The sequence below is a fragment of the Trichechus manatus genome, unplaced genomic scaffold (assembly GCF_000243295.1).
Source record: "Trichechus manatus latirostris isolate Lorelei unplaced genomic scaffold, TriManLat1.0 scaffold00005, whole genome shotgun sequence".
Classification (NCBI taxonomy): Eukaryota; Metazoa; Chordata; class Mammalia; order Sirenia; family Trichechidae; genus Trichechus; species Trichechus manatus.
The window spans coordinates 20,260,697-20,273,275 of NW_004443941.1; the positions used below are offsets into that span (position 1 = coordinate 20,260,697).

Consider the following 12,579-nt stretch of genomic DNA (forward strand, 5'->3'; position numbering starts at 1 on the left):
CTCTCCTTTGCTAAACAGAACAGCTCTGAATATTATACTGATTCCTTTATCAACTGTCAAGCAACACAAGCAACTAAGCCGAAAAGCAAAGGGACTTTTGCTTGTCAACTTTTCTAATATGATATAAAAACAATAATGTACGTTAGGATGAAAATGCTTTCTCTGCCTATAAACTGGTAGTATATATGTTGAAGGCCATGTATATAATCTAGGCACTGTGGACAATTCCTGGGACTGAGAGAGAGGCAACACATTATAGTGGAAAGAACATGAGCTCTGGAAGAAGACTGACTTGGTTTGAATCACAGTTTTACTCCTTACTAGCTGTGTGACTTTGGCCTCACGTTCCCTAATACATAAAATGATATACTACTTACTGCTCAGGATTATGATCGATTAAATAAGACTTCACACTGTAAAGCTCAATATGAGGTCCTTAACAAATACTTATTCTCTTCCTTTTGAGGATTTGTGATGATTCTAAACACTGTTTAACCCATTGCCATCGAGTCGATTCCAACTCAGTGACCCCACAGGAGAGTAGAACTGCCCCATTTGGTTTCCAAGGAGCAGCTGGGGGATTCGAAGTGCCAGCGTTTTGGTTAGCAGCCAAACTCTTAACCACTGTGCCACCAGGGCAGTGGACCTGCTTATAATACATGACTTAATACAATTTAATATCTCTTCATAAGCTTTAAAATGACCTTCCACAGAACAGCAAGTGTAGGCAGATAAACTAGAGTTCTGCAGATTCTATCACCTACATCTTAAAACAGGGTCTACAAATTTAATTGCCTACAGGGCCAGACAGGAAACTCAAACGAGAGAAGTGGGAAACTACAGGTCGACTGTGGAAGGGAGGCACTGGCTTATCCTACATCAGGGAGACAGCAGCTCATTGGCCTCCTGAAGATGTGGGCCCAGTGTTGCTATATCTTCTCACTTTTCAAAATAAATAAGAAATCTATAATTTATTGTGAAATCTTCCAATTTTTAAGTGTTTACTCCTTTACCATTAAAAGGAAAACACTGGTGGACTAAACATACACATCTTTGCATAGAGGCCACCAGTATGCGATCTCTTCTTTGAAGAAGACAGCTTTTACCTTGGGGGTTAGGTAAATACATAGAAGAAGAAGAGCCTATTTCCTCCAATCACTGTAAAATCAAATTCTCACTACAAAGTTTTTCTTGAGACTCCAAGTTTTCTTGATCTTACAATGAAAGGACTTGTCAATCTGTTTGTTTTACCACATTGCTACTTTCTGGCCGCCCTCACTCTAAACGACCAGGAAAGACCAGTGAAAAGAAATGGGCCATGAGACTAACCAAAGCAGAAAAACAAAGGAAATCAAGAAATTATTAAATTACCCATCTCATGACAGTCCCTAAACACAATATACAGCTATCAGTATTCCATAATGAAGTTCCTGCTTACAGAAATGTAATTAATCTCAACATTTTACCTACCCGGGCCCTGTGAGCAATCCTTGGGACTAAGAGGGAAGCAATATAGTATAGTGGAGAGAAGAAAAGCTTTGTGATAAAGACAGACCTTGATATGAACCCAGTTCAACTAATTCCTAGCTTATACAAAAACAAAATAAATATTCTTTCTTGAATATGATCCGTGATATAGTTTAATTACAAATGAAGACATTCTGTAGGATACTGTTGATAAAAATACCACAAAAGCCATTATTAGCTCATGTTACTAGACTCATATAACATTGGAGCTACAATGAAACTTAAAGCTCAAATGGTCCAACCCCCTACTTTTACAGAAGGGGAAACCAAGGCTCAGAGAGGTTAAACGAGGTTTTAAAACTATGTACCAAAATTCTGCTTGTTTTTTACAATCTGGCAACCATTTTCACTCTAAAACCATGTTTCTGGCCTGCACTGTCCAAAATGATACCCACTGGTTACTGAACACTTGGAATGTGTCTAGTCCAAACTGAGATGTGCTGTAAGCAAAAAATACACAAAGGAATTCAAAGACTTAGTATAAAAAGAATGTAAAATACCTCATTAATTTTTCATACTGACTGCACACTGAAATGATAATATTTTGCATATATTGATTAATTTTATTATTAAACTTAACCTCACCTGGATCTTTTTACTTTTTAAAATGTGGTGACTACAAAATTTTAAATTACATGTGTTATGTGTTATACTTCTGTCAGACGGTACTGTTCAGGCAGTGGCGAGATCCTCAGGCTAGTCCAAAGAAGTCTGATTATCTGACAGTGTAACTTACTTATAATTCAAATAGTACTAGCTGAACCCAACAGTAGGAAATAAGAGAGTATAAGAGAGGAGGAATAAAATATTTCCTCTCTCTCATCTTTGGGAAGAGGGAATACTAGGAAAGGTTTTGAAATACCTGACATTGCACTTTCCTTTCCGTGTCCGTCCCCCACCTCCTAGTACTTCCCTTTCAGTCTCCCTAGGGTTTTGCTAACCCTTCTACTTTAGCATCTTGCCTAGGCTGTCCTATGCCCCAAAGTGCCCCAAACTACAAAATGATCTTCATATTCTCTAATAAAACTCCCGTCCTTTAGGGACAGCTATCTCAGGTGCTCCAAGAAAAGCAATATTGTTAAACTGATTCAAACTGATGTGTAAATATCTAGTTATTAAAGTTATTTATATATTCATAAGGTGTTCATCAAAATTTATTAATTTCTGACGGATTGATAACAAAATAAAAGGAAACATCCCAGCTGAGTGGTGAAGGAGAACAGTACTATGCATACTCTGCTCCGAGGGCAGTTCCTCTGGTGGTTTCTGCCTTTCTCACAGCTTGCTCTATATCTAGAATTAAAGATTTTTAAAGAAAAATAGCTTTTCCATAGTATCAGCAGAGCTTCAAGAGTTTGGACTATGTTATAATTACTTGTATAATGAGTACTGTTTGTGGAAAGCTTTCTAAACTTCTAGAATGCTCACAGTTTAAAGCATCTTTATCACAAAACTTTATACTTTAGAAATCCATCTTTATTTGTATTTTATAGTCTTTGGAACGAAACTGGAATTTGAATTTCATATTTAATTAAAATAAGGCAGCGTGTGATGGTATCTAAATTCCTGCAAATAAATGAAAAAAATGAGAGTCTTTAGTTTGAGTCTTTTTTCTCTGATCCTACCAGTTCTGTTCCCTAAAACTAAAGCGCTAAAGAACAGAAGGATTATCAAGATACTAGGAATATTGACTGCAATTTTACAGTAGAAAGTGACAAAGCCCATTTTAAGTTGGGTGAAATATTTTCTTAAAAATATTTTTTTCCAAAAAAGAAAAGATTAAGTTCCAGTTATTTTGTAGTAACAACCCAAAATTTAAAAAATCCAATGAAACAAAGTAAATTAGAAGGATATTTGACTTTGAAAGGGAGACTTGACTGGTACTATCCATAAAGTCTAAATTTCACCCCTTTTCAATGGTCTAGCTGTAAAAATAGACCATAAAATGTAGATCCCCAAGTCAAAATCTAAAAGGAAACTTAGAAGGATATAATCTAACCCTCTATTTCACAGATTAAAAAAATTCCTACTTATGGTGCTGCCAAATACTATGCGGTTAATTTTACTGGCTAGGACAAGACATCAGGTCTGAAGAACTTGACTTAGTACTAAAATAGGTTACCTTAATTTTATTCACTCTACAGTCAGAGTTCTATTGCCTGTCAATTTTACCAACTACTTAATTAGCATGGAGGGAGTACGGGCACACAATGAAGATATAAAAGACTTGAACCTAGCCCCTCAGGAGCTTACAACAGAGATACAACCAAGCTTTGTGCACATGCTAATCAACTCTTATACGAATTACAGTAATAACCCAACTTACAATTAGCTACTTTCTCCCATCTAAAACTCCCTTAATCAAGATTTTCTTTGCTGTTTTGTCTACAACTGGGATCATCACAAAATTACTTGGAAATATGCAGATATGGGAGTTTGCTTAAGCAAACATTTTAGATTATTTGTACTGCCTGAAAAGAGCTTTCTTTGGGAAAAGATGGAAAAGAAGTCTATTTCCAACATTATCAGGTACATAAAACTTCTAAAGGACTTGCTATCTTGCCGAAAACTTCTCTGAACCAGGCAAATTATGGTTGTACTTTAAAAACTGCTTCAAATCATTCACTTACATCCTCAGGAAAAAATATTTTAACTCTAAATAAACGAACTAAAGGTCTTCATTCTACCTGAGTATAATTTGTTAGAATGAGTTTTTTTTTTTTTTTTTTTAAATAAGGAATTCAAAGAAGAAACTTGGTATCTTTATCTACCTAGCTCTGCTTTCTCAATTGATTATAGTAGAAAGAGTCAGGAGACCTCAGGGAACCAATGAAAACCAGTATATGAAATTCTGACTATACAAAATTAAAGAGAGGCTTCAACTTTAATGTTTTATTTATTTTAAAAAATCTAAGTCAAATAAAGCAAAATGTGAAGATCTGATAAATCCAGGCTGTCTGTATGGGTGCTTACTATATTATTTGCATTCATTTTTGGAAAGAAATATTTCACAACGTTTAAATAAAAAGTTTAAAACACATTATTTAAGGGAAATAATCAATACAATAAGGAACCCTGGTAGCACAATGGTTAAGCACTCAGCTCTCAACGAAAAGGTTGGTGGTTTGAACCCACCAGCCACTCAGCGGGAGAAAAGACCTGGAGATCTGCTACGGTAAAGATTACAGCCTAGGAAACACTATGGGGCAGTTCTACTCTGTCATTATAGGGTCATTAAGAGTTGAAATCAACTCGACAGCACACAACAACAATCAGTGAAATATTTTTAGTGAAACTGTTCCTTGTAACTAATTCTGAGTATAGGTCAGGGACGTGGCACGTGATTTAGCATGCCTCTTCCTTTCAATCTTAGGATATGTCATTGATCAAAAATCATGCCTCTTTGCAGCTAAGCATAATTACAAGTTTCAGAATTCTTTTCAAAGTGCTTCAGGAAAACAATACTTGACAGAGTTAGCAAGACAATATGAAGTCTAATTGTTACTTCAAAATTTCTAACTATAATATATTATAATATAACTATAACATAACTCTATTTCTATTATCTCAGTTAACTGGCATGCTTGAGGAACAGAAATTTTCTGGTTAGTTGCATTTTCTAGTTTAGATTTTATAACTTACGCCTATTGTTGTAAAAATACAGTATGGGTGAAAAGTCTTTAACCACAATATAATAAATATGCATAAGACTAAGACTTCCTCTTATGAAAGGTCATATTCTTCATGTGCAGAAGAGGCAGTTGGTGCTTTTTTCTTAGCTGAAAATGAGGAAAGAGGATGCCAAGAACACATATTCTTAGAAGTTGGGTTATATTAAAAAAAAAATTGAACTGCCTTTAAACAAATTTTCAATCTAGAAGACGGCTCCTACCAACCACATTAAGAAATCAGATCTTTGCTTCACAGGGCTTTTTTAAAAAAAAACATCTCCAACAAAGGAAAGGTCCCTTTTTTTGGGGGTGGGTATGGAAGGAGGGGGAGTCTCCTTTTAAAATATAGAGAATACTTGGACAAACTTCAGACCTAGCAATCCAGGTAATGCTTATATAGCTTATTTAAAATGGGCCAATGTCTAAATTTTAGAGAACTAAATGGTAGACATCCTTTGGAAATGCAATATTTGGTTCCCTACCCTTCCTGTTTATCCACACTAAAACAGACTTAGAGCTAGCTAGCGCCTTTCTCCCTAAATTCGGGAATTGTAAAGGTTCTGATACCCTCTAAGTAACAAGGGAAGAATCTACTTGTAGTTTAATTAAGGGTTCTTTGGTTTGTTTCAAATGCACACCTTTTCAGAGGCAACAACACTGCTATCCTATATTTTTTGTAAGTAAATTTTAGCTATTCTTACAGATATAATGTTCAGTTTACACCCAGATTGATCAGGTTTTAAGCTAGAACATGCCCGGTGCCAACAACTCAGAAAACACAACACCAGAACAGGGACGGATTACCCAATAAGCAAGGTACACACAGGCTTACTTGGGCTTACTCACTAATCTGTAGTGCACAACCCATGTGAAACTGTGCACTACAGATTAGTAAGTAAACACAATTAAGCCTTTGTGTACCTTGTTTACTAGTTAATTTGCCCCAGCCAGGCACTGAACAAAAAGCATGTGCATTCATGTTCTTTAAAAGGTAGTTTATAAGCAAGTTAGTGAAGGTATGGGGGTTGAGTAAGAGGGCTGTCCACCATTTGCTATTTGCTGCATGAAAGAGCTTTCACAAAGTTATTGAAGAAACCCTAAAGATGTCTAATTTAAACCTAATCATACGTGAGGAAACTGAGGCCCAAGGTCTCAGAGCCATAGGGGAAAATTTTATTATCGAAGAACAAGTTTCTTTTCTTTTTACATAATTTCCTTTGGCAAATGGAATTGTGTCCCCCCCCCAACTCATATTCATAATTTTAGCCACTGTACGAACTGATTCTTTATTCTTTTACCTTCTGTGATACAGGTCCTTTCACCTCTAATTAGGTTCCATGTCCGCTACTCATACACTCTTTCCACTGTACCACTTTGCTTCCCTTTCTCAAGTGAGGTGCCTAAGGCAGCTTCTGTGGCTAAGAATAAATCTATTTTATCAATGTAATGGCTAACAGGTACAAAACTGTATGCACACCTTACTGTTCTTCACACAGCTAGCAAGCTCCTACCTCAGGGCTTGCTTTCGAAGTTCCTTCTGTTCGTGGAGTTCTTTCCCCACATGTCCACATATTTCACTCACCTCCTTCAGGTGACTCAGTGTCACCGTATCAGAAATGTCTTCCCTTACCACCCTATATAAAACAGCAATTCTCTACTCTCCTTGTTCTTTCATAATATCTATCACTTTCTGACCTATTAAATACTTATTATCTGTTCCTTCTAGATGAGAATAAAAGTTCCACACAGCTCAGACACTGTTTTATTTACCTGTTGTATCCCCAAGTGTCAAGGGTAGGGCCTGATAAAATAAATAACTCAATAAATACATGTTAAATGAATGTTTACAGCATGCATCTGATAAAGGACAGTAAAGAAACATACCAGAACTGTAACTGCTAGAATGACAAGATTTTTTTTTTCTTTCCCCAATTTTATAAATGAGTTTGTATTCTTTAACATTACTTGAACTACTTGGCTACAGTAAATTACTGGGAGATTTTAAGCAGTATGTATTTCAAAATGATTTTTCAAGTATTTTTCACCTGAAGTTTTTTTTTTTTTGTCAGAAAGGTAGTTCGGTAGAAGTAGTCAACTACTTCTCAATTTCCTAAGATATAATAATAACATCTTAATATCTCTATGCAGTCAAGATATCACTGCACGGATGTGGTAGTTAAGGAAGAACGGATCTAATGTTAGAGCAGTGAGGCAGCACTCTAAGAGAAAGTAAGGGTGTGATTTGGTGACTGATGAGTTTCCTTTTCCTCAATTAAGCAGATTTTCCTCCCGCAGGGATCTGAGTCATTCACATTCTCAACAAGACCAGACAATTGATTATGTGCTAATTCTAAACAGTAAGTCTGAGACGCTACAAGAGAAAAATGATTTAAGATTATTCAAGCCTGAAAAACAACAGTAACATGCAATAATTTAAGGACATTTAGGTTCTTCTCTAGAAATAATGAGGATGTATGACATTCTTCCCCTTATTTTAAAAAAGGTAATACACTAGATAATTACTATATGGATGGGCTTATAGGCTGTACTGATTTATTATAAAATTCGTCAGATTGTTACCTATTTTCTCCAATAGATGATTTTAAAAAACATGCTTATATCTTTCCCCAAGTTAGCTCAAAAACATTTTATCAATAACCCCCAAATGAATAGTATTGCACTAAGACCAAACGTTACATCTAACAATAAACAGTCCTACAGGAAAACACATTAAAATTTTAACTTGATGTGCTAGGACTCTATCTCTGCCATGACCGGAGCAAAACTCAGCAGAATTAGGGACAAGAGTAATGACAAAAGGTTTAGGCTTCAGGGATTTGGGTTAGATAAAGACCTGAGTCAGCAAGAGCCTCTTCAGAGATACAACACGTCCTTCCCTCACAGTACCTCGGAGACTGCCCTGTGTACAGCCCATTCCACTTCCTATTGCTTTTAACCACATTTCCCTCCTCTGCCTAAGTGATGATCAGAATATGCAGGCTCATAGCTTTTCTCCTGCTCTGCAGTGCCTTAATGACACAGGCCTCTTAAGTAAAGTTTTTCTCTGCTACCACTCACCTAAAAGTACCAAATGTTAACAGGCTTCTTCCCAAGTCAAAGCAGATGCCTTGGAACAATTCAAAGTTGTCATTGTCAAAAGAGAGCTAAAGAAATTAATCATATTTTTAAAAGGTTGTTCAACATGACAGATATTTGGGATTAATACCTAAAATAAAATACCTGAAATATGCCATGCAAAATGAATACTAAAGTGTTAAAATATATCTAAAATTTGTATCAAATGAGTATCATCTCTGTAATGGCCCTCTTTTCATTTCACTAAACACATCTGATTGCAGGGTTTTACTGCCAGCCTCATATAAATACCAAAAATTTATTTGGTACTATGTACCAGATACTATGTTTAAACATTTTATTATTGTCTCCATTATAAATAAGAAAACAAAAACTTAGGGAGGTGAAGAAACCTGCTCAAGGTCATAACAGCTAAGCAAATCATGGAACCAGTCTCTGGACTCCAAAATCCATGAGTTTATGCATCTGTACAATTTGCCCGCTATACAATTCTATAGAAAATGCAGGTGCAACCTGTCCAAAAACAAACTGCTATTCTTTTCGACACATCTATTCCTCCTCAGAAGTTCCCTATTTCAGTAGATGCCACTCACCTAGTTACTCAAGCCCATCTTCCTAAATTCTCTCTTTTTCTTACATCCAAAAACATCTAATCAACCAAGTCTTGATCCTATCTCCTAAACCATCTAGAATCCATCCACTTCTTTCTACAGGCCCTGCCACAGTCTCAGTCAGGTCAGAACTACAGAAAAGACTGAAGCACAACAGGTCTCCTTGCAAAAACGCTCTATGATTAAAGTCTATTCTTCAGATAGGATACAGCTGATTGAAGTAGCAAAGTAGTAGACGCAGACTCCAAAACTAAGGCTTAATGCAAGCAACATTTAATGTTATCAAATTTCAACATCTGGGATAATCTTTTGGAGTTAAAATTCTTGTAACAGAACTCAACTTATTTTTCTACATCCTTTTCAGCTTTCCATTCCATCCTTCTTCCCAGACACTGGCCAAAAATTCTGTTTAGTGATGCTTCTGTAGCAATTCTCTTCCTTTCAAAACACACTTAACCTACTTGTTTTTGAAACTTATTTTATATACCAATCCTAAATACCTTTTCCTTCTAAAGAAATTACCACAACAGGAAGAAGAGGCAGGCAGCCCTTTTTTATTCACCCTATAAAGATTTTATAATATTTGAGCTCTTTAGAAAAATATCTAATAATAATGCCTTTTTATAGTTGGTGTTTTCTATTTTTAAGGTACTTTCATATATACTAGTTCATCCTTTAGCAACCATGTGAAAAAAGCTTTCCAGTGTTTAGTCTCAGATTAGAAAACTACTCAGAGACATTATTACTTGGCCTGGGTCATACGGCTGTTATGTAGAAGAGGCAGGACCAAACACTGAACACAGTGACTCCTCATTCACTGCTCTTTTCACTATATATCAACGCTTCTCTTAAAAAAAAAAGTTTTGATATATAATGCAAATAAAAATTATCCTAGTAAATAAAATTTCATTATTCCTTAAAATACCTCAACCATTACTTAATCTATACTTATTATATAGAAAGGAGGGAGAAAGCAAGGACCAACTAAAGAATTCTAGCAAAATTCAATTTTATTTAGAATTTCTCTGTAAAAAACAGTCCAAAGATTACATCTTCTCCTCATTTATTAACTATCTTGTTATCCAACATTTTGCATTTACGACAATAGTGAAAAACCTACTACTTGACTACTCTGCACATTAACAATGTAGTCTGGCAGTAACAAACGCCAAGGTATGAGGCGAGAGTAACGCTGATTTTGATGATAAAGGTTATGTGTCAGCTTGGCTGGGCCATGATTCTCAGTGGTTTGGCAGTTATATGATGATGTAATCTGGTAGTTAGGTAATGATGTAGTCATCCTCCATTTTGTGATCTGATATGGTCATCCTCCATTTTCAAAGAAGACCGATTTTGTGTAACAAGCCAGTGTTTGGAACCTAACCACGTTGATAAGTGAGGAGAGGACGTATTTTTTTTCTTATTAGAACCAAAGGAAGTAAAAATCCACAGGAATTAAGATTAAGTCTCTAATAAATATTTTAACCACATCATAACTGGGTAATATAAAAGCCCGGAAAATAAAGATAACCATGATACATAGAAACAAGCGGCAAAAAGCATGCACAGAAAGGACGTGCTTTCATTTAGAATAGCATGCTTCAATTAAATTTGCAAGCAAACTAAGGAGAATGTAAAACTGATATATAAAACTTACCTACTTTGTAATTAAATTAAATACACATTTATAAAAAGTCTGCTCTCCTTTTTTGGTCAGAACAAGCCAACAACAGCAAGTAGCCAGAAATTACCATTAACATAAAAGAAAAAATTAAGAGGAAATGATTTGCTAGACTCAATATATTTTCAGTCTTAGCTTCAAGAAATGAGTGATTATTTGCAATGAAGTTGGCAAGACAGGAAACTGAGTTAAAATTGATCAATCTTTTAAATGGCTTTTCTAAGTATAACTTTTTTTAAACGGGAAAAATCCCTTTAGTATTCTATACTTCTTTGTAATGCTATATTTATTTCTACTGTTCACCTTGAATCTTCAGATCTTACAGTAATAAAATAGATTATTTTTTAAGGTAGTCAAATTCATTAGTTAAAATTACCATGACATTTCTTTTTATTAAGAGGAAAGTCGGGCAGCATAAATAATGAAAAGCCAAATAAGAGATCCAGGAAGAAATTAACTTAGAAGGCAACCAACTGCGTAGCTTACTCTTACCTTGGCTGTTTTTTTCGCGGGTTGACATTTTTGCTGGTTGAGACAAAAATGACATATCTTACAATAAAAACTGGGCATTTTCTTAAGTAACTATAGTAACACATATCTCCTTGATTACTATGAGCTAATAAAGTACACTGAATAAAAATAAGTCAACATTCTTATCAATTATTAGCAAAAAATTAAATTGATGTAGAAAAGCAAGATAAATTTTTTTTTTAAAAAAAGGATTTCTAACTTACCTTGGTTGATGATGACATCTTTATGCCTAAAAAAGGAATTCAAAGAACATATTTATTTTATAATTTTATTTGGTTGACCATTAAAATCACCTGAAGAAATTATAAAAGCTTCAATGCCTAGGCTAACCCCCAGACAATCTCTAAAAGTAAAATCAAGGCATCAGTACTTTTTAAAGTCTCTCACTGGTCTCAATACTAATATACTGTTTTAAAAAAATACTGAATATTCTACAAGATCACCTAAACAGTGAAAGCACAGAAAAAAGTTATGAATAATGCTCAAATCCCATGAGATTACAGAGATTATTTGAGTAGGAAAGCATTAACAGGAAGATACAGATTTTCTTAGAAGATTTAAACAAAAAATACAGACAGAAGAAAGATACAAAGTATAATACAGATTTTTTAAAAAAGATCCAAACCAGGCATATAATTGTACATGCAAACACAGTTGTAGAATTATTAATTTTGAGAAAGTATAATACTTACTTGTCTGCATTTTTATAACTGTGATCCGAATTTTAAAAAAATTACTGTGGTAGAATATATGTAACATAAAATTAGCTATTTTAACCATTTTTAAATGTATACTTTAGTGGTATTAATTACATTCACAATGTTATGTAATCATCGGTACTATTTCCAAAACTTTTTCATCACCCCAAGTAGAAACTCTGTACCCTAATATTAAGCAATAAGTCTTCATCCTGCTTTACCCAATCCCTGGTAGCTTCTAATCTACTTTCTGTCCCTATGAATTTGCCTTTTCTAGATATTTCATAGAAGTGAAATCACAATATTTATGCTTTTTGTCTGACTTAATTTAGCAAAATGTTTTCAAGACTGATCCATGTTGTAACATCTACTGGAATTTCATTGCTTTTTATGACTTGAAAATATTCCATTGTATGTGTATGTACCATATTTGGTTTATCCATTCATCCTGATGGACACTTAGGTTGTTTCCACTTTTTGGCTTTTGTGAATAATCTTGTAGAACACTGGTCTAAAGTATTTGTCTCAGTCTCTGTTTTCAATTCTTTTGAGTATATGACTAGGAGTAGAATTGCTGGGTCATATGGTAATTCTAGGTTTAACTTTTTGAGAAACCACCAAACTGTTTTCCACAGGGGCTGTATCATTTTACATTGCCACCAGCAATGCACGAGGGTTCCAATTTTTCCACAGTCATTTTTTTTTTTAAATAACAGCCATCCTAGTGGGTGTGAAGTAGCATATCACTGTGGTTTTGATTTGCC

The 12,579-nt window shown here is 34.8% G+C and overlaps 1 protein-coding gene across 3 annotated transcripts in view; it reads right to left on the reverse strand.

Annotated features, from left to right (window-relative positions):
- EML4 (EMAP like 4) overlaps positions 1 to 12,579 on the reverse strand; it is a 207,166-nt gene that overhangs the window by 60,622 nt on the left and 133,965 nt on the right. For 2 of the 3 annotated variants that reach the window (XM_023735595.1, XM_023735585.1), the window contains 2 exons: positions 11,321 to 11,346; positions 11,079 to 11,111 (listed from right to left, as the gene is read on the reverse strand). In XM_023735595.1, the coding sequence (XP_023591363.1) occupies positions 11,079 to 11,111; positions 11,321 to 11,346 (59 nt within the window). Of the gene's footprint in view, positions 1 to 11,078; positions 11,112 to 11,320; positions 11,347 to 11,809; positions 11,828 to 12,579 lie in introns of all 3 variants that reach the window. The other variant, XM_004369521.2, reaches the window with a different exon arrangement.